At 36.5% G+C, this 24,036-nt stretch overlaps 1 protein-coding gene across 1 annotated transcript in view; it reads right to left on the reverse strand.

Annotated features, from left to right (window-relative positions):
• Positions 1–24,036, reverse strand: part of LOC100463697 (ATP-binding cassette sub-family A member 3-like) — a 156,193-nt gene that overhangs the window by 113,764 nt on the left and 18,393 nt on the right. Inside the window, exons 6-8 of the mRNA XM_034669566.1 lie at positions 12,679–12,795; positions 12,210–12,327; positions 7,006–7,179 (exon numbers count right to left, since the gene is read on the reverse strand). Of these exons, the coding sequence (XP_034525457.1) occupies positions 7,006–7,179; positions 12,210–12,327; positions 12,679–12,795 (409 nt within the window). The remainder of the gene's footprint in view (positions 1–7,005; positions 7,180–12,209; positions 12,328–12,678; positions 12,796–24,036) is intronic.

A 24,036-nucleotide genomic window follows, 5' to 3' on the forward strand; every position in this document is an offset into this window, starting at 1 on the left:
CTTAGGGATGTGGGCTTCTTCTTTAAAGATTTTATTTATTTATTTATGTGGCAGAGAGCCAACCAGCGAGAGAGGGACACAAGCAGGGAACTGCGAGAGGTAGAAGCAGGCTCCCAGCAGAGAAGCCTGATGAGGGACTCCTTTCCGGAACGCCGGGATCACGCCCTAAGCCGAAGACAGGCACTCAATGACTGCGCCACCCAGACACCCCGGGTTGTGGGGTTCTTGATTTCTCAGCCTGTGTTCTGGGGGAGGGGTTTGCCGTGCGAATACTCAGGCACCCCTGTTTGGGTAGAGTCTCCGTGTCCCCTGCGAGGGGGGATGGGGATGGGCACACTGTGAGCCGGTATTTCCAGGCTTTTGTTCTCTGGCGGCTTTCCCTGGCGGTTTGCTGTGCCTCTTCTGAGAGTCAGAGCAGCAGCGGCCAAATCTCAGCCTCTGTCATAGAACAGAGGGATTGTGGCCCATTCCCCATTGATGTTCTGGCCACTTTAACTCTGTTACTGTTTGTGCTGCTCAATCCTGCAGCGTCCCGAGATGTGCGCCCCACACCCGGCGTCCCAGCCCTCACTTCCAGGGCCGGCGCGTCTCTATCCTTTGTGTTGCTAATGCCGCCCCGCGCACACTCCCGGAGCTCCCAGTCTCAGTCTGGATCTAGTGAGCACACCGGAGTTCCTGAATCCGTGAGATGCCTGGTGGCACGCGCTCCCGGCTCACAGTCAGTCTGCTCTCTCACGGGTGCCAGTCAGTGAGTCCGCCTGCTCCCCCGTGCAGGTGGCTACCGCTTCCCGGCGCCCGAACGCGGTGGCTCCCTCCCCCTTCCCTTTATCTTCTGATATCTGTGCACGGTTTCATGGTTCCCTGCTTCGTACCTCAATACTCAGCACTGGAGATGTTCATTTGTAGAGATCCAGATGTATCTTCCTGCGTCTCAGGCTGATTCTGTGGATGTTCAGGCTGGTCTGGTACCTATCTAGCTCGACTCAGGGGACCGGCTGAAAAAGGGGTCCCCCACTCCTCTGCCATCTTAACTCAAGATCAAGAGAGAAAGCAGGTTTTTGTTTTCATTTTTGTTGGTCTCCATAAATTGTTTAATTTGATTTTTCATTTCCTGGTTTATTGAATCATTCCTGAGCAGGATGGTTTTTAGTCTCCAAGTGTTTGAGTTTCTTCCAAATTTTTCCTTGTGGTTGAGTTCCAATTTCAAAGCATTGTGGTCTGAGAATATGCAGGGAATAATTTCAGTCTTTTGGTATCTATTAAGACCTGTTTTGTGACCCAGAGCATGGTCTATTCTTGAGAATGTTCCATGTACATTCGAATAGAATGAGTATTCTTTTGTTCTGGGGTGTAGTGTTCTATATATATGAGGTTCAACTCATCTAGTATGGCACTCAAAGCTCTGAAAGGAAAATGTTACTAGGCTACTGACCAAAAATAAATTTAGATAATATTAAAACACAGCTCTTTTTCCTTATGAGCATTTGTTTTGCTTCAAGTCATCATAAACTAGGTATTCCTTGTTATCAGTGATTACATATGCATCTTTAAAAATATTTTCTAGGGGTGCCTAGGTGGCACAGCAGTTAAGTGTCTGCCTTCGGCTCAGGGCGTGATCCCAGCGTTATGGGATCTAACCCCACATCAGGCTCCTCTGCTGTGAGCCTGCTTCTTCCTCTCCCACTCCCCCTGCTTGTGTTCCATCTCTCGCTGGCTGTCTCTATCTCTGTCGAATAAATAAATAAAATCTTTAAGAAAAAATATTTTCTAAACTCTTATGTAGACTATTGAGTATTTGAAAGAGCCCACTTCATCTTGATGGGTAATGTCTACTGTCGTTAGTCTCCAAAGAATAACAATTTGCTGCCAAATTAAATCAGCATTTTGAATGTGCTTTTCTTAGTTTTTATTATTAGCTGGAAATACTACTTACTTGAGGCAAATCATAAGGAAATTGTTTCTTTTAAAATACAAACTACCACCCAAACTTTTAGCATACATATTGCTGAATATTTGGCTGATTTTAGCCTTTAAAAGGTATAAACACCAAAAAAAAAAAATTTACACCGTATGAAAACAGAAAACAAGAAAATGCGCTTTCTATAACTTTGTCAAAGCACTTGTTACTAACTTGCAAAATCAATTTGAATTGAATACAGGATTTCTTATTAATACTATACTATGTGTATAGATTAAAATGTTTACACTAATGAATGCCCTCTCAAAACACTTTAGGTACTAAAAATAGAAGTAAATGCATCTTTAAACACCTGATGGAATCTCTGACCATATATACTTTGTTAGATCTGTGTGTTATAGGGTAGTTTGGGTTTTTCTGGTTTTTTGTGGGTTTTTAAAAAAAATTTTGTGTTGCATAGGAACTCCTTTTGAATGTGACAGTTAAACACATAGCCAAAGGCAAAACAAACATACTATATAATTATTTCCCTGAAAACCCCTTTAATGTTAATTTTGGAGGGAGCTCTTAGACTATTTTGTTGGTGGTTACTACTTACTCTTTTATAAGCAGTGACACAGAGAAGTAGCCTCTGTATATTCTTACACTATGTACATTTGCATTTAGAATGAGAACCAAGGGAGATAATGGAAATGTATATAGAACTATTAGTTCCTACTTACATGATTTCATTATATCAAGATATATGAATTGAACTCTAACTTTGAAGTAGACAAACTTTCCATTTTAGTCCATTTTATTGTTTATGTTAAAATAACGTCCCACTCCTACATATTCTTTTCTTGACCCAGATGTACTGTGAATGGGACCTTAAACTGGTACAGCCATGGTGGAAAATAGTATGGAGTTTCCTCAAAATTTTCAAACGTATAATCCAGCAACCCCTCTCCCAGGTGTATGCCCAAAAGAAATGAAAACAGAAAAAAATAGAAATGAAAACAGGATCTTGAAAAGATAGCTGTACCCCGAAATTCACTGCACCATTATTCAAACAGCCAAGGTATGGAAACAACCTAAGTATCCATCAACAGATGAATGGATAAAGAAAATACCCATTCTATGATCCAAGAAAATGTGATATATACACAGTTGACCCATGAACAACATGTGTTTGAATTGTGGGTCTACTTATACATGGTTTTTTTCCAATAAATATATGTACAGGGGCACCTGGGTGGCCCAGTCAGTTAAGTGTCTGACTCTTAGTTTAGGCTGAGGTCATGATCTCAAGGTTGTGAGATCAAGCCCCTTGTTAGGCTCCACACTCAGCACAGAGTCTTCTTGAGAGATTCTCTCTCTCCCTCTCCCTCCCCCTCTGCCCCTCCTCCTGCTCGTGCTGTCTCTCAAATAAATATCTTAAAAAATATGTATGTACAATACTGTAAATTTATTTTGTCTTCCTTATGATTTTCCTAATGATACTTTCTTTTTTTAGCTTACTTTATTATAAGAATATAGTATATAATACATATGACATATAAAATATGAATTAAGCTACTATTTATGTTATTGGTAAGACTTCCAGCCAACACTAGAGTATTAGTAGTTAAGTTTTTATGGAGCCAAAAGTTATATATGGATTTTCATGAGCAGTCAGTGCCCTAACCCCCATATTGCTCAAGGGTCAACTGTTCATATATACATACATATAAACACACACACACATAGGAATATTATCGACCATAAAAAAGAAGGAAATCCTGCTATTTGCAACAACATGGATGAGTCTGGAAGACATTATGCTAAGCGAAATTAGCCAGACATAAAAAGACAAATAGTGTATGATCTCACTTATATATTTTATCTAAACAGCTCCTGGAACCAGAGAGTAAAAGAATGATTTCCAGGGACCATGGGCTGGGAAAACTGGGAGATGTTAGTCAAAGGGAATAAGCTTTCAGTTATAAGATGAATAAATTCTGTGGATCTGATGTACAACATGGTAATTGTAGTTAATAGTAATTTATTGAATTCTTGAAATTTGCTAAGAAATTGATCTTAAATATTGTCACCACACACACACACACACACAAATAATATTTAAAGTAATGGATGTGTTAACTTGATTGTGATCATCACTTCACAGCATACATGTTGTATATTAAATCATCATGTATCATTGTACGCCTTTTAAAAATTCACACTGCAAAACCTAAATATAGACACTTTTTTATGAACCATACCTCAATAAAGCTGGGGAAAAAGAAGGAAAAAAAAGTTACATGCTCATTTCAATGGATAAAGAAAGAGTATTAGACAATATCAATACTCTTTCATAATAATAACAATAATAATAAAAAACATTTAAAAATGGAAAGAGAAAGCACTTTCTTAATGGGATAAAGGTCACCTATGAAAAACCCTCAACTAAAATAATAATCAAAAGTAAAAGACAGAAAACTTTCTTCCAAGATCAGGAACAAGAAGAACACGTTCACTCTCCCACTTCTACTCAACGTCATACATATATGAAGTTATAGCCATAGAAATTAAGCAAGATAAAGATATAAGGCAAATTAGGTAGGAAGAGGGGCACCTGGGTGGCTCAGCCATTAAGCGTCTGCCTTCGGCTCAGGTCATGATCCCAGGGTCCTGGGATCGAGCCCCGCATTGGGCTTCCTGCTCAGCGGGAAGCCCCCTTCTCTCTTTCCCACTCCCCCTGCTTGTGTTCCCTCTCTTGCTGTCTCTCTCTCTTTCAAATAAATTAAAAAATTAAAAATAAAAACTTAGGAAAAACTAAAACTACTCTTACAGATGACATAATCTTATGCATAGAAAATCCTAAAGACTCCGTCAAAAAGAATGTTAAAGCTAATAAAAGAATTCAGCGAAGTTGCAGGATACAAGGTCAACATACAATAATCAGCAATACATCTATCTATTCATAATGAACAACTAAAAAGGATTTTAAGATAACAATTCCATTTACGATAGCATCAAAGGAATGACATGCTTATCAATAAATTTAAGAGGAGATGCAAGACTTGTATGCTGACTACTACAAAATATCACCGAAAGAAATTAAAGAAGACTTAAATAAGTGGGAAAACTTCCTGTGTTCATAAATTAGAAGACTATATTAAGATGGCAACAGTACCCAAAGCAATCTGTAGATTCAAGACAATACCTATTGAAATTTCAAAAGCCCTTTTTGAGAAATGAAAAAGCTGAACCATAAATTTTTTTTAAGATTCATTATTTATTTTAGAGAGTGAGAAAGTGAAAGTGTGAGCAGGGATGGGGCAGAAGAAGCGGGAGAGAAAATCTCAAGCAGACTGCATGCTGAGCATACAGCCTGACAGGCGACTCAATCATAGGACCCTGAAATCATGACCTGAGCCCAATTCATAAGTCAGACACTTAACCAACTGAGCCACCCAGGTGCCCCTGAACTATAATTTTATGTGGAACTTCAAAAGATACATGTACCTCTATGTTTATGGCAGAGTTACTTACAATAGCCCAATTACTGAAAGAGCCCAAGTGTCCATCAATTGATGAATGGAAAAAGGTGTGAGAAGGAGGTTAAATTAATATATACATGTATTGAAACTCACAAAACTGTACACCCCCAAAAAGGGCAATTTTACTGAATGTAAAGTTTAATATTATATGTATATATGTATATATATACATATTTATTTGTATTTAAATGTATATATATTGTATTTATATGTATATATACACATACAGAATGGAATATTAGTCATAAAAAATAACGAAATCTTGTCATTTGCAATGATGTGGATGGAGATAGTATCATGCTAAGCAAAATAAGTCAGTCAGAGAAAGACAACTACCACATGATTTCACTCATTTGTTTCTGTTTGTATCCCATTTTTCATCCTATCATCACTGTTAGTTTAATATAAATTTCTGAGTATGTAAAACATTAACACAATTTGTAGAAAGTAAAAACTATAGAAAAATCATAGTTAGATAAGAATCATTCCCTTCTCTTACCAGAAAAGAAATATTTAAGAAACACTACAATCCAATCTCACCCACTGTCCCACCCACTCCACTGGCAACCCCAGATCACATGCCTTTTCTTCCTGGGAATCAAATCACCAAAGTCAATTTTACAAAGGAAAGATTCACACTTCATTTCCATCTTGCTTATAAAATCAACCCCCAAAGCTACAGCGACATTTGAAAAGAGACAGAAACAAATGTGCCTACTTGTATTTTGAATGAATAATTGCACTGAAAGTAAAAAGGAGTACTAACCCAAGTAATTTTTTAACATAATACTTTGACTACACAGCCTCAGACTAAACGTAGAACTACAAACAATTACCATACTTAATATGTTTGTTGCTTACAGTGGTACGGATGGGCAGTTAGTTCCCTAAGTATTTCCGGAGTAGTACAAAACTGAACAAATGTGTAATTATATTGATAATGGTGGGGGGCCACATTTCTCTTGTCCCTATATATACCGGGAAAAGCTAGGAAGAACTCTTCACATTGGATAGGAATTAGATGCAACAGTGTAACTCACAAATGTTAAAATATGGATATTAGCTGGGTGTCTCAACCTCAGCACTACTGACATTTGAACCTGGATACTTCTGTTTCAGGGAATGTCCTGTACTCTGTAGCATATTTAGTGGCATCTCTGGCGTCTGCACACTAGGTATCAGTAGTAGTCCTCTGCTAGACATGATAATCGAAAACCAAAAATATCTCTAGGCATTGCCAATACCCCCTAGGTGGCAAAACTGCTCCTCAAGATGAGCCCACTGATACAAAGACATGTAAATACATACATACATAATTTGCATATATATGTTAATGTACATAGGTATACATATATATAGTGTGTGTGTGTGTATATATATATATAGTACAGAGATATCATTTTTATGATAAAAAATACTACAATCCAGAAAAGAAATATTTAAGAAACACTACAATCCAATCTCACCCACTGTCCCACCCACTCCACTGGCAACCCCAGATCACATGCCTTTTCTTCCTGGGAATCAAATCACCAAAGTCAATTTTACAAAGGAAAGACTCACGCTTCATTTCCATCTTGCTTATAAAATCAACCCCCAAAGCTACAGCGACATTTGAAAAGAGACAGAAAGCCAGCTTCTCGGTGAGGGCCATCTGTGTATACAAGGTGCTCACGAACACATATGGAAAGAAGGTGACAAAATAGAGGAAACCTCCAACAGAAACAGCCAAGGTAGCTGAAAGGTAAGAAGGAAAACACAGAGTCAGTTCAAGTAAACTACAAAAGCTTGATGTAGAAATCTCATCTTATTACAAAAGAGCTCTAAAACGTAGACCCTACAAAAGAAGGGAAACTGCCTTGGTCACCACTGTATCATGAGCATCTGGAACAGTGCTGAACAGGTGCTCAATAAATATTTTTCCTTAAATGAATGATTGAATGAATGAGTGGTACAGGGAATAAACTTTGCTGGAATTCATCCTCCTTCTAATGCTAATGCTATGACCGTGAATATTTACTCATCTAAAAAAGGACGTATGTTTATAAAAGCTTCCTTTTTCATTTTTAATTCGTGACTGCCCAGCCTAACAATCTCTAGTTGGACACCACCACTAATTTCATCATATGAATACACCTGTTTCCATTTATTTTGGAATTTTGGAAGATGAAAACTGAAAAAGCTGACAGTGGTTTTAGACAATATATTTTCAGTCTTATCCATGATACTTTGAATACTTATTTAATACTTTATAAAACAGTACATTAAAAAGACAGAAAAAAGTCAGTGTAGCAGAGAAGCATCTGGATTAGGATGCTATGTGTCACGGGGATTGCATTATTTCAGACCAACTCTTTCAATGACCAGGAAAATCTAGACAAATTATTTTTTAAGTTTGTTTGTATGTTAAAGAGATACTTTTTAAGTATGTTAAGTGACAGAGAGCTACCAGGAGGGGACAATTTGCAGGGCCAAAATCAAGGTAAGAAGAGAACTCAGGAAAGGTAAGTCTAAAATTTCGTGCTAATTTTCACCTCGAAGCATTTGTAAAATCTGTGGCTGAGAGTCTGAGGGGCTGAGCAGAGTTTTTGACAGTGTCAAAGGCATACAGGTATTAAGACATGCTAAAGAAAAGAAGCCATAATTAATACCTCAAACTTTTACTTAGGGCCCTGAAAGGCTACATCTAAAGTACAGGTGTACCAGAAACGGATCATTTTCAATCACCTCAAATCCTTATTGGATTATTATCACACCCCTAATCTAGGGGTGCTAGAGCCCCACACCTAGATGACTGATGGATTTAAAAGTAAATCCTTTATGCAGGAAAAAAATCACTCAAGTGATTTCCACAATTTTTATATGCAGTGTTTTACATTAAATAAATTACTAGGAATACCAGGTGTTCTGCGTTGAACTGTGTCCACCACCCCAATATTCACGTGTTGAAGCCTTAACCCCCAGTATCTCAGAATATACCATAGTTAGAGACAGGGCCTTTAAAAGGATGATTAAGTTAATATGAGGTCAGGTCACCCTCTGAGACGGTGTGTGTGAGTGTTAAAAACACTCCCTAAGATTTCGTTCTTCTTTATGGCTGAGTAATATTCCTCTGTGTGTGTGTGTGTGTGTGTGTGTGTGTGTGTGTGTGTCACATCTTCTTTATCCATTCATCAGTCAATGGACATTTGGGCTGTTTCCATAATGTGGCTATTATAGAATAATGCTGCTATAAATATCAGGGTACATATATCCTTTTGAATTAATATTTTTGTATTTGGGTAAATACCTAGTAGTGCATTACTGGATCATATAGTAGTTCTATTTTTAACTTCCTGAGGAACTTTCAAGCTAGAGAGTATTATGGTAAGTGAAATATACCAGTCAGAGAAAGTCAAATACCATATGATTTCACTCACATGTGGACTTAAAAAACAAAACAAATGAGGGGCGCCTGGGTGGCTCAGTTGGTCGAGCATCCAACTCTTGATCTTAAGGTCCTGAGTGCGGCCCCAGCCCACTGTGAGTCTACTTAAACAAACAAACAAAGAAACAAACTAAGGGGGGAAAAGAGAGAGAGAGAGAGGCAAACCAAGAAACAGACTGTTACTTCTAGAGAACACACTGATGGTTATCAGAGGGGAGGTTGTGGGGGGGAATGGGTTAGATAGGTGATAGGGATTAAGGAGTACACCTGTGATGAGGACTGTGTGCTGTATGGAAATGTTGAATCACTATATTATACACCCGAAACTAACAGAATGCTGTTTGCTAACTATACTGGAATTTTAAATTAAATTAAATTATGTTAAATTAAAGGGGGAAAAAAGGCCAGGATGTGGTGAAACAGGAACCCTTATTCACTGCTGGTGGGGATAAATATAAAATTGTTATCGCCACACTGGGAAAAAATTGGGAAGTTCTCTAAAAGTTAAATATAAATTTATCTCACAATCCAACAATTCCATTTCCAGGAGAAGCAAAAACATACGTACACACAAAGACTTGTATGTAAATAGCCATAGCAGTGTTATTCATAATGGCCTAAAATACTGTGAACAATTTAAATGTCTTTTAACCCTGGGATGCATAAACAAAATGTTGTATATCCATATAAGGAAATATTATCCAGCAATTAACAGAAAGGAAATACTGATACATGCTAAAACATGAATGGATTTCAAAATCATTATGTTAAGAAGCTAGACTAGATATTTTAGAAGAAGAAAAGACTTTATACTTACTTTATCCATATACACCAAATGTCTAGATAAGCCAAATTTATGTAGAAAGAAAGCAGATAAGTTGTTGCCTTGTACCAGAAAGATAAGAATGAGGATTGACTGAAAATTAGCTCAAAGGAAATTTTAGGAGTGATGGAAAATTTCTAACATGAGACTTGGTGATGGTTGCATAACTTGAAAAACTTACCAATGGGTGAATTTTATGGTATGTATATTATACTTTTATAAAGCTGTAAAAATATGTGGTCAAAGATGTAAACAGGCATTTTATAGAGGAAAATCACACATGGTTCTTATTAACCTAAAAATACGATCAACATCAATAATTACCAGGAAATTACAAATTAAAAGTACTAGGAGATACCTCTCACACCTCAAAATATGATACAAATTTTAAAAGTCTGAAACAACAGAGATACTTACGTACTGCTAGGAGAAATTTGAAATTGTACAACCATTTTGGAAACAGTTTGACATAACCTAGTAAGGTAACATGCTCACATACTCTGAGTAAGAAACTCCACTCCTAATTATGTGCCCCAGAAAAAATCTACCAGCTGACATATGTAAGAATGTTCACATCAATATTATTCATAACAATAACTAACTAGAAACAACCCAAGTACCCATCAAGTGTAAAACAGATAACTGTACAAGAGAACACTATATAGCAGTAAAAATGAAATCATAACTATATAGATAAAGCTTAAATCATAACAGCATGTTGCATCCAAATCATATGGTGTAATTTCACTAATAAAACTAAGCAATGCATTAACTAGTGATAGATATATAAGTGGAAAAGCTGTAAAGAAGAGTCAATCAGAATAGTGGTTATTATCAGAAAGGAGCACCCAAAGTGTTCCTTAGATACTAGCGATTTCTGTTTTCCAGTGCGGTATGTTGAGTACTTGGGGGAGCACCTGGGTGTTCATTTTATTATTATGTACACTGTATATACACTCCTGCATTTGTTATCTCTTTCATGCCATGAAAAAGCTTAAAGGACTTATAATAAAAATATGCAAAAGCATCAGTAGAAATATAATAGAATGATACCACTTCATATATAGATCATTCCCTAGGGAATACATGTAGTTTTATTTAGTCAAAAAGCCAACTAAAACAGGAATCACAAAAAACAATCAAAAATCTTCAGATATGTAAGCAGATGGCAAGAAGGATAAAGAAGCACTTCTGTAACTTCCAAATATAAAATTATATATAACTCACTAATCTTCTGCTATTAAAACCTGGAATTTTTATCTGCTGATTGCATTCACTGATGCCCTTCTCACATAAACCACAATCTTAATACCTTGGTGAATGTAAGCAAAGCAAGAATTTGCTGTTCCTTCTGTGTGGAAGGTAAGCAAAGCAAGAATTTGCTGTTCCTCCTTTTGTTTCTCATTCACCTGCACAGCAAGAGCGGCTCTTTGAGGTTTTACCTTTATTTGAGGTGTACCTCTTAAATAGTCCACCTTTGGCAGGTTCTCCAGACTTCCCTTAGCTCCCTGAATTGCTATCGGAAGAAAACACCAAAATCTCTAGTGCTCAACAGAAAATCCCAACACAAAAGCTATCTTTGGCATTCAATCACCTCCCGCCTAATTTTTTGGACTTTGTGCCACCTCAGCAATGTTTATAAACAGAATGAATTTTTAAAAATATTTAATTAGTATCATAGTTGTTTTGGCCAATGAGTTGCTTCTGGGGATTTGTCCACTTTACCTGCTCTTCAGCAAGCCACCTTCAGCCTGACTTTGACATAATGAGTCTCTGCACTCATAGTTTTACTATACTTCATGGTAGGTGGTAGGTATGACTCTCTTCTTTATAAGAACCAACCAAGTGTTATCGAAAACAATAAAAATACCTATGAAATGTCAATTTTACCATAAAGCAATTTGTTTTATAGTACTTGTACCTTAAATGACCAAGAGAAGGTAATACTCTAATTACTCAGCATATATGAAAGATATAAAAGTGAACATGGTGAATATTTGTTATCTAAAAGAAAAGATATACTTATTTTTTTAATAAATGATAACAGAAAATGACCACTGGAGAAGAAATTGTACAAATTCCCTAACTTAGCCCAGTCTGAATTTATCCAGTCACATACCCCTCTCAAATGTGAGGACACAAAGAGTAGAAGTCAATTCTCATGTGCCTTTTGCATATTCGACGTGGTTCCAGGCATGTGGTGAGTGATCCAAAGATTTTAAAGAGCAAGTGAGTGAATGAATGAATATTTCCACATGACCCTCTTTCAGTTGACACCCTATTGTCACATGTGACCTTATGTTGGTTTTACGGGCATCCTCTGCTGTATTGATTTTCCTGTGCCCTTCCTCTCAAATCATTTTACATGTATATGATATCTGTCTTTTTGTTAAAGTATAACAAGCAGAGGCTGGATATGAGGTGGCAGCTGAAGGTTAGAAAGAGCTCCCAAATGCAATCATCTTTAAGATCAACTGAAACGCTGAGAATCTGTCAACGGAGGAGTCTTAGACTCACCTGTGTCAAAGAATGTGGAAATCAGAAAGCCGAAGAATATAGAGGCGACAACAAAGCACAGGAAAAAGACGAAGACGAGAGACGGGTCACTGTACTGGAGGACTATCTCAGGTACGATCTAACAAAACAATCGGGATGTCAGTTTAGTCCTACTGGAAGAGGTGTCATAGATAAACAAGGAAGGCCAAAGAAAATACCCTTACCACTTGAGTAGTCCTAGTGAAATGGGTCACTGCTCAGAGAGATGCAAAGTGAACTAAGTAACTCTTTTCTTGGGGAAGGGCTGCCCATCTAGGTCTATGGTTTTGTGTGCTGATAAACTGAGCCACTTCTGAATTCCCAAGGGGACTCAATGAAAAACGTATGCATGTATTCTTTCGCAAAATAAAACCCACTCAGCCCATCCCCACCGTTATTTTATCCCTTTTGAACTATAGATGCAGCGTTCTGCATTCAAATATGTACTTGCCTTGACAAATAGAATCACGCATAGTAAACAGATGATAATTAAAAACATCAGAAAGAATGAAACAAAATAGGAAGCCCAGAGCATAGCATTACTGAGTCCTATCATGAGCTGGTACTCCTGTAGAGAGTAAACACAAACCAAATGTCATGAAAAACAATTCATAGTTTTCAAAATGCATTCATAAACATTATCTGACTTATTTCCCACAAAAACTTACATAGGTTAAGTATTGTCATCCTTATTTTACAGAGAAATCAAGTCTCAGAATAGTCAAGTGACCGGATCAAAACCATCCACCTAACGAGTGGCAGTGCTACGATTCCAACTCAGAATTTTGAGTCCAGATCTTCTCCCTGATAACTTACCAGTTGTTGTTCTAACACAAGAAATACTTAACTAAAAATTTAAAACACAAAAAATAAGACCACCTTTCTCTTCATTATATTCTACCTCCAGGAAGTCTTAAAGAAAGGTAATATAAGCTTTAATTCAATTATATACTAAAGCAGGGACAGGCAAACTACAGCCTATGGGCTAAATTCAGGCTGCCTCCTACTTTTATAAATAAAGCTTTATTGGCACACAGCCATGCTCACTCATTTCTGTACTGTGGTTGCGTTCATCCTATAATAGAATTGATAGCTATAATATGGCCTGCAAAGCCTAAAATATATATTATCTGGTTTTGTTTCCAGGTAAAGTTTGCTACTTCCTAATTTACATAAACCCTTCTAATTTTATAGATCATAATGCCAGACTCAAAGAGGGTGAGTTGCTGCTACAAAGCTGCACAGAAGGAGCTCCCTGTTCTGTGCTCTTCCCCCTCCATCATGCTGCCTCTGTACATTTCTGAGGCTACTTTTCTGTGGTACAGTGAATCTGAGACAGATTCCCCCGGTTTGAATCCTCACTCTGTCACTTACCTGCAATATAACCTTGAGCAAACTCCTTGACCTCTCTGTGCCTCAATGTCCTCATCTGTCAACACTAAAATCCAAATAACATAATGGGCAAGTTCACAGATTTTTAGTAGTGAGCTTTGTGAACTATAATTCAGCATAGTATCCAAAATATATAAAGAACTTATAAAATTCAACACCCCAAAACCAAATAATCCAATTAAAAAATGGGCAGAGGACATGAACAGACATTTCGCCAAAGAAGAAACAAACAGCCAACAGACACATGAAAAGATGCTCATCACTTATCATCAGGGAAATGCAAATCAAAATGAGATATCATCTCACACCTGTCTGAATGGCTAAAATCAACAATACAAGAAACAACAGGTGTTGACGAGGATGTGGAGAAAAGGGGAAAGGAACCCTCCTGCACTGTTGGTGGGAATGCAAACTGGTGCAGCCACTGTGGAAAACAGTATGGAGGTTCCACAAAACGCTAAAAATAGAGCTACCTTTGATCCAGCATTTACCCAAAGAATACAAAAATTCTAACTCAAAGGGATACATGCACCCAATGTTTATAGCAGTATCACTTACAATAGCCAAATTATGGAAACAGCCCAAATGTCCATTGACTGATGAATGGTAAAGAAGATGTGGTACACACATACGCTGGAATATTACGCAGCCATAAAAAAGAATGAACTCTTGCCATTTGCAATGACATGGATGGAGCTAGAGAGTAAAATGCTAAGTGAAGTAAGTCAGTCAGAGAAAGACAAATACCATATGATTTCATTCATGTGGAATTTAAGAAACAAAACAAAGAAGCAAAGGGAATAAAAGAAAGAGAGAGAGAAATCAAGAAATAGACCCTATTATTGATAGAGAACAAACCTGATGGTTATAAGAGAAGAGGGAGGTGGAGGGATGGGTGAAACAGGTGGTGAGGATTAAGGAGTGCACTTGTCGTGATGAGCACAGTGTGACTTATAAACTGTTGAATTACTACAGTGTACACCTGCAACTAATGTAACACTGTACAATAACTAACTGGAGTTTAAATAAAAACTTAAAAAGTTACACGATCATTTTAACTTAAAAGGATAATAAAAAGAGTCAAATTAGTGAAGCTAGTTTCCAAAAGCTATTCAAAACAGAGGTTTTTTACTATATCATTAAAGTAATATATTTTAATTATAATATTTCAGTATTAAACTCTGAGGCTTTAGTGTCCTCTGTCTGGTACATAGGAAATGCTTAAAATCGTGTACTGAATAAGCAAATAAATGTGAGGATATCTGGTCATTTGATTCTTTCCAATATCCTTGGAAATGGATTCAGGTATGTTTTATCATGCCAAGGAATCAAATAAGGAAATAAAGTATTAATGAAAAGACTACAGAACCATGAAAAAAGAGATTTACTAAGGATCACTGACAAATTCAGTCCTTTAAAGCAAATTTCAATGAAAAATCAAAAAGAGAAAGTTTACAATGAACCTGAGTAACCAACAAAGGACACCAAAATTCCCAGGTGGCAAACTTATATGTATAGATATGTGGTATCCACATGCAAACACTTGTAGAGAGAAGGAAAAGATATACTAAATTGTTCAAAGATCTCTTGGTAAGTGGCTCAGGCCTGTTTTCCTTGTCAATTTTTATTTTTTAACATGCATTGTTTATGTAATAGACATCGATATTTTAAAAGAAAATCATTTGGAATTGTGTGCCTGTATCTTAAAATGAGTGGTGAATGAAGCTAAGGCAGCAACCCAGCCAAGATGCAAAGTAACTCTGTCTTAAGTAAGAGGACATGGTCTCTACAGTTCTTTCATAAAAAATTTCTAATATAAACAAAATCTAAGAGAAATGGAAGGATTCCACTTCTGACCTACATGGGACAAATGGGACCAGATTTACTCTCTAACTAGAAACAACTTCAAAAAACAAAAAAAGACATCTATACAATGAATATCACTCAGCCATAAAAAAGAAGGAATCCTACCATCTGCAACAATACAAACGGAGCTTCAGGGCATTATACTTAGTGAAATTTCAAGTCAGATACATGTGAAAAAAGGACATATATAGAGTGGAATATTATTCAGCCATAAAAGGGAAAGAAATTTTTTGATTTGCAACAACAGGAATGGACCTTGGGGATGCTATGCTTAGTGAAATAAGCCAGACAAATGTTTTATGATATCACTAAATGCAAAATCTAAAAACAAAAATAACAACGAAAAGCCAACTCACAGATACACAGAACAGACTGGCAGTTGCCAGAGGCAGGGGGTAGGGGAAGGTGCTTAAAAGGCACAAATTTCCAGTTATAAGATAATTAAATCCTGGGGACATAATGTACAGCATGATGACTAGAGTTAGCAATACAATATGTTTATTTGAAAGTTGCTAAGAGAATAGTTCTTAAAAGTTCTCCTTACACACACACACATTCATAACTGTGTATACGGATGGATGTTAACTGAACTTATAATCATTTTGCAATGTATACATATATCAAATCATTATGTTGTACACCTAAAACTCATACACTTTATAGGTCAATTCTATGTCAACTAAAAAAGTAAAAAATAATTATTAAAGGAAAGAAACACAAGTGAAAAACTGATTTTCAAGACATGGAAGATGAGGCAATAAAGGCCAGTAGTCCCTTAGAGAAGAATGAAACAAAAGAGATTAGCCCCATGATCAATCACTTAGCTAGTTGCTAACTACTTGCCTAGCTAACTGGAGTGAGAGCCCAGCAATGTTCCTGAGAGCAGAAGACAGCTGGGAATCCATGAAGGACAAGGTGGCTGGGGTTTGCAATGTCAGATAACAGCAGAAAGATAATCACAGAGGGAGAGCTCCAGGGATCTTTGAAAAGTAATCCTAGAATCTTCATGTTAGTACTCATCAGTCTGTATATGTGAAGAATGGGGTCAGGGCCATGAAAAGAAACACTTGTAAGAAAAAATACATATAGTTAGAAATAGTTCCTGTTCCCACCAGCCAGAGTTTAAAACCACATAATTTAAAACCACATAATTATGGGTCATAAGTAGAATACTTCCAAGGATTTTGTGTTAACAGTGGGCCAAATTTAGCCCTAGACCTGGGTTTTCCAACCTCAGCTCTACTGAAAACATATTCAGTGCAAAGCATTATCCTAAGTGTGTCATATACATCAGGATTTCTCACTCTCAGCACTATTTGTATTTCAGACTAATTTTTAATTGTGGGGGGAGGAGAGGCTATCTCATGCATTATAGGATATTTAACAGTAACCCTAAACTACATAGTAGGTGCCAGTAGCAACCATCCTAGGTATACAAATATCTCAAGGCATTACTAAATGTCCTCTGGGAAGAAAACAGACCCCAGTTGAGAACTACTGCCTTAGAATAAATGCCACTCTAGTCCCACTTAACAAAAATTAAAAGCAAAACCCCAAAGGATAATACTGATTCCAGATTATTTAACTCAGTTTCAAAATAAAACTGAAGAATATAAGACTACAGAAATATCCAAGACACAACAAAGTAAAATCCACATTGCCCGGCATTCAATAAAGAATTGATGTGATGGACAGTCTCTAAGTTGACCCCTAGCCTCTCTGCCCTTTGGTGTTCACAGTCCTGTGTGGTTCCCTCCCATTGAGTGTGGGTGGGTCACACAACTTATTTTAATCAATAAAATGTAGCAAGGGTGATGAAATGTCACTTCTGCAATTATGTTACATAGGATTACGGCACTTCTCTCACTCTGAGACTCTCCCCTCCTGCTCAATTTGATGATGCTGTAGGCCATTGTTGAAGGCCCATAAGTCAAGGTGCTGATGGCAGCCTACATCCAAGTCAGAAAGAAACTAAAATACTCAGTCCTACAACTATAACAAACTGAACTCTGCCAACAACTAAAAGAGCTTAGAAAAGATTCTTCCCCTATTTGAGACTCAGATGAGACCACAACTCTGGATGACATCTTGATTGCAGCCTTGCAGAAAACCCAGCAAAGCCATGCCTGAATCCAACACAAAGAAACTATGAACCAATAAATGTGTTTATTATAAGCTACTAAGTTGTGGTAATATTGTTATATAGTAGTAAATAAATAATACATGACGTATGCAAAGGAGGAGACATATGACCCATATGTAGAATACAGCAGGTGAAAAGAAAACTCAATCATCAAAACTGACACACAAATGTGCAATTATAGAATTAGTGGACAGGACATCAAAGCTTACTACAACTGCATTCCATCTGCTCAGTAAGCTATAAGAAAATGTTACATGCTCAGTAAACACATAGAAAATATAGAAGTTTCTGAGACAAAAAACACACTAGAGAGAATTAACATCAGATTAGATGTTGCAGAAAATATTATTGAACTTGAAGGCACAGTAATACCAAAATGAAACACAACAGGCCTGAAAAAATTGAAAAGAGCATAATAAGCCATGAGACAAATTCAGGTAGCCTAATATAGGTCCCAGAGGGAATGAAGAGAGACAGATGGCCTAAGAGATATGTAGAAATAGAAACGTCAAAATTTTTCAAAATTCTGACCAATCACAAACCCACATATGCAAGAAGCTCCATGAAATCCAAGAACAAGAAACACAAAGAAAACTATATGAAGGAATATCATAGTCAAATTGCTGAAAACTAGTAAAACAGGAAATCTATAAAGCATCCTCCCAAAATGACACATTATGTACAGAGTGGGGGAAAGCCCCATTTCACTGGAAACAGGGGAAGCAACATAACAATGGATCAGATATTTAAATACTAAAGGAAAAACTTCTTACTTCAGAATTCTTAACACGACATAAATACCTTTCAAAAATGAAAGCAAAATAAAGACCTTGCCAGATATATAAAAGTTGAAAGAATAAAATCAATAGAACAGCACTACAAGAAAATGTTAAGACATTCAGGCAGAAGGAAAATGATATAGGATGGATCTGGATCTACACAAGAAATAAAGAGAACAGAAAGTGAGAAATACACTAGAAAAATATAAAACTTTTTTAAATCTCTTTAGATTTACTTTTAAAAGCAAAAATAATACCAGTACATTGTAAAGAAGTAAAATGTATGACAAAACTGGCAAACATGTATACTATAAACCCTAAAGCAACCATGAAAATAACCTAAGAGTTATTGACAATAAGTTATAGCCAATAAGACAGTAAGTTCAACTAAATGATAGAGACTCAATAAAAAAAAACAGCAATAGTAAAGTCACAGGATACAACATTAATATACAGAAATCTGTTGCATTTTTATACACTAATAATGAAGCACCAAAGAGAGAAATAAAGAGAAGAGTACCATTTGCAATTGCACCAAAAAGAATAAAATACCTAGCAATAAACTTAACTGAAGAATTGACAGACTCTGAAACTATAAAATACCAAAAGAAACTGAAGATGACACAAACAGAAAGAAATTCCATGCTCATGGATTGGAAGAACACATATTGTTAAAATGTCTATATCACCCAAAGCAATCTACAAATTTATTGCAATCCCTATCAAAATACCACCAGCATTTTTCACAGAGCTAGAACAAACAATCTTAGAATTTACATGGAACCACAAAAGACCCTGAATAAACAAAGGAGGTATCACAGTTCCAGATTTCAAGTTATACTACAAAGCTGTACTGATCAAAACCGTATGGTATTAACACAAAAGCAGACACACAGATCAATGGAATAGAAAATCCAGAAATGAACCCACAACTGTATGGTCAATTAATCTTCAACAAAGAAGGAAAGAACATGCAGTGGAAAAAATCTCTTCAACAAATGGTGTTCTGAAAACCAGAGAGCAACATGTAAAAGAAATGAAACTGGACCACTTTCTTATACCATACACAAAGATTCAAAATGGATTAAAGACCTAAATATGAGATGGGAAACCATTAAAATCCTAGAGGAGAACATGGGCAGTAATCTCTTTGACATCAGCCATAGCAACGTTTTTCTAGATATGTCTAGAAACAAAGGCAAAAATAAACTATTGGGACTACATCAAAATAAAGAGCTTCTGTACATTAAAAATCAACAAAACTAAGACAAGCTACTGAATGGGAGAAGATATTTGTAAGTGATATATCCAATAAAGGGTTAGCATCCCAAAATATATTAAGAACTTAATACAACTCAATACCCAGAAAACATATAATCCACTTAAAAAATAGAGAGGCCCTGAATAGACATTCTTCCAAAGAAGACATACAGATAATCAACAGACACATGAAAAAATGTTCAACATCACTAATCACCAGGAAATGCAAATCAAAACCACAATGAGATAACACCTTACACCTGCAAGAATGGCTAGAACCAGAAGGACAAGAAATAAGTATTAATGAAGATATGAAGAAAAAGGAACCTCTCACACTGTCGGTGGGAATGCAAATGGGTATAGCTACTGTGGAAAAAAGTATGGAGGTTCCTCAAAAAATTAAAAACAGAATTACCATATGATCTAGTAATTCCACTATTGGGTATTTACCCAAAGAAAATGAAAACACTAATTACAAAAGATATATGCATCCCTTTGCTTATTGCAGCATTATTTATAATAGCCAAGATATGAAAGCAACCCAAGTGTCTACCAATAGATAGATTAGGAAGATGTGGCATATGTATAATGAAATATTATTCAGCCATGAAAAAGAATGGGAACTTGCCATTTGCAAGGATGTGTATTCTAAATATAAAGAGATTAACTACATACTGAAATGGAAAATTTTCAAAAGGAACAAGGGACTTATAACACAATATTCAAAATATTCAGGAAACAACCCCAAATTACTCAGCAAACTAAGATAAGGAAAATTTAACCTCTAAAACCATAAAGAAAATCCTCAGATGCCAAATCAAGATGACATAGATATCAGAATTATCTAATAATGACTCTAAAGGAACTTTCATTAAAAAAAGTGCTCTAATAACAATCAATCATGAACACTGACAACTCAATAGTCAATAATAATAGACGGAGATCTTTAACATTATTTCCCTCCATAACTGATATAACTGACATAAAAATCCATGTTAAAGATATAAAGAGGGGCACCTGGGTGGCTCAGTCAGTTAAGCAACTGCAATTGGCTCAGGTCATGATCTCAGGGTCCTGGGATCAAGCCCTGCATCAAGCTCCCTGCTCAGCGGGGAATCTCCTTGTCCCTCTCCTTCTGTCCCTCCCCCCGCACGTGTGCTCTCTCTCTGTCTCAAATAAATAAATAAAATCTTAAAAAAAAAAAAGATATGACCAACAGGGGAGCCTGGCTAGCTCAGTCAGTAGAGCATGATGTGACTCTTGATCTCAGGGTTGTGAGTTCAACTCCTACACTGGGTGCAGAGATCACTTAAAAAATAATAATAATAAAGTTTTTAAAAAGATATGAACAACGAGGTGACCTGGGTGGCACAGTCAGTTGAGCATCCAGCTCTTGGTTTCAGCTCAGGTGTGATCTCAGTGTCCTAGGATCAAGCTGGTTTTGGGTTCCATGCTCAGCACAGAGTCTGCTTGGAATTCTCTCTTCCTCTGCCCCTCCCACTCATGCTCATGCACGATCTCTCTCTCTCTCAAAATAAATAAATATTTTTTTTTTCCAAAAAGATATGAACAATATAGGGGTGCCTGGGTGGTTCAGTTGGTTAAGTGTCCGACTTGATTTTGGCTCAGGTCATGATCTCAGGGTTGTGAGTTCCAGCCCTGCATCAGGTTCCACACGTTGAACACACAATACACATTGTTTTTAGTGCACACGTGCATGTAGAACGTTTGCTAACATTGGCTATAGTGTAGCCCACAGAGCTAGTGCCACCAAAATTTCAAAAAACTGAACTCAAATTCTGGCTCCAAATATGTTTGAAAATTTTTAAATGCTTTTCTAATTATCTTATGGGTCAAAGAAAAAATCCACAATGAAAACTAAAACTCTTTTGAACTGTCTGGTAAAGAAAATACTATACTTCAATTTGTAGGTTGCAACTAAAGTTATGACTAGAGGTAAATTTGGAGGCTTAAATACAAAGATTAGAAAAGAAGAATATCTAAACACCTAGGGAGAACTCAGCCAGCACAGGCTGGGCACAGAAAGCATTAATCATAAGGGTAAAGGCTTCATTACATCAAAATCAATAGCATCTATAAATCCAAAGGCACTGTTAAGATAAGCTACAGATTGGGAGTAAATACTTGCAACACATACATCACACAAAAAACTAGTATTCAAAATATATAAAGAATGCATGTAAATTGATGAAAAAAGACACACAACCCTACAGAAAAATGGGAAAAAGACTTTTGAACTGACACTTCACAAAAGAGGATATCCATGTGGCCAATAAGCACATGAAAAGGTGCTCAACAACATTAGTTAACGAGGGAAGTCAAATTAAAACCACAATGACTCGGTTCCTTCCACGATTTAGCTATTGTGTGGAACCGAGATGCCCGTCAACAGATGACTGGATTAAGAAGCTGTGGTCCATATATACAATGGAATATTACTCAGCTATCAGAAAGAATGAGTTCTCAACATTTGCTGCAACATGGACGGCACTGGAGGAGATAATGCTAAGTGAAATAAGTCAAGCAGAGAAAGACAATTATCATATGATTTCTCTCATCTATGGAACATAAGAACTAGGAAGATCAGTAGGGGAAGAAAGGGATAAAGAAGGGGGAGTAATCAGAAGGGGGAATGAAGCATGAGAGACTATGGACTCTGAGAAACAAACTGAGGGCTTCGGAGGGGAGGGGGGTGGGGGAATGGGATAGGCTGGTGATGGGTAGTAAGGAGGGCACGTATTGCATGGTGCACTGGGTGTTATACGCAACTAATGAATCATCGAACTTTACATCAAAAACCAGGAATGTACTGTATGGTGACTAACATAATATAATAAAAAAAATTTTTTTAAACCCCACAATGACTATACTATACCTTGGCTAATTGAATTTAAATTAAAAATAATAAACAAACAAACAAATAAATAAAATAAAACCACAATGAGATACCACTATACGCCTTCCAGTTATAATTTAAAAAGACTAACACCACCAAGTGTTGGCATACTTACAGAGGAAGAGTTAACTCTCATACGTTACTGATTAAGTAAACAAACTGGCACAAACATTTTGGAAAAACGTTTGGCCTTATTTAACAGGGTTGAAAACATGTATACTGTATACTCCATCAACCTCAATCCTAGGTACAAACCCAACAGAAAAATGTGCACGTGTGCACTAAAATATTCACAATAGCTTACTGTAATAGCCCAATAATTGAACAACCAAGCATCCATCAACAGAAGAGTGATACATTGTGATATATTCATCAAATGTCATAGTACACAGCAATGAAAATGGCCAAACTGTAGCTACACAGAAGAACACAAAAGGAAAGCTATTGTATAATTCTATCTAAATAAAGTTTAAAACCAGGTAACACTAACATAGGGTTTTAGAAGTTAGTGATTGTCTTTTTTTTAAATTATGTTCAATTAGCCAATATAGTTCTTGATGTAGTGTTCAATGATTCATTAGTTGTGTATAACACCCAGTACTTGTGGAAGAGGGATGGTGTAGTGATTTGGATGGAATGTGAGGAATTTCTGGATTGCAGGCATCATTCTATTTCTTGACTGGAATAGTAGTTAAATGGGTCTGTTCACGTTGGGTAATTTAGTGATCTGTACACACAGGTATGTATATTTTATATTTCAATTAGAAACTTCAAAATGAAAAAGTAAATAGAAATTTAAACTACCTGATTGAAGTTTGTGTAACATGACCTGGAGACACAAAGAGAAAACTAGTAAATTGTAGTTGAAAAAAGATTTCAAAGAGATTACTCACCAGTTCTAAAAGAGAGAAAAAGACATGCTGGTCAAAGAAACAAAAATAAGAATGGTACAAAATGAACCATTTGGGGTGGAAAGAAAAGGGTTTAATGTGAAGTAAGACTAAGGAGAAATGGTGGTTAGGGAAACCAATGAGAGGATTTCTGCAACAGCTGGATGGTAAAAAATCAGAAAGAGCTTGCATTAGAAAACGACATTCGTACACGTGGAGAGAAAGAAACAGAATTTAGAAAACAGATAACTACTGTGGACATCTACATAACATTTCCTATGTACTACAGCCAGTATCTCTTGAATCATCGCCATAACCCTATGTGGTAGGAGTATTTTTACCTCCATTTTACAGTCAAGGCACAGAGAAGTTAAGAAACTTACCTAAAAGTTATAGAGGCAGGAAATGGCAGCATTCTAAATATTATCTATACTATACTATACTATACCATACCATACCATACTATACTATACTGATAAGATTGAAGTTTCAAGCCTGAATGATTTGGGGGATGATAATTTCATTAGCATATCCAGGCAACCTGGAAGGAGGGACAGTCCCT

Source organism: Ailuropoda melanoleuca, chromosome 10 (genome assembly GCF_002007445.2).
Source record: "Ailuropoda melanoleuca isolate Jingjing chromosome 10, ASM200744v2, whole genome shotgun sequence".
Taxonomy (NCBI): Eukaryota; Metazoa; Chordata; class Mammalia; order Carnivora; family Ursidae; genus Ailuropoda; species Ailuropoda melanoleuca.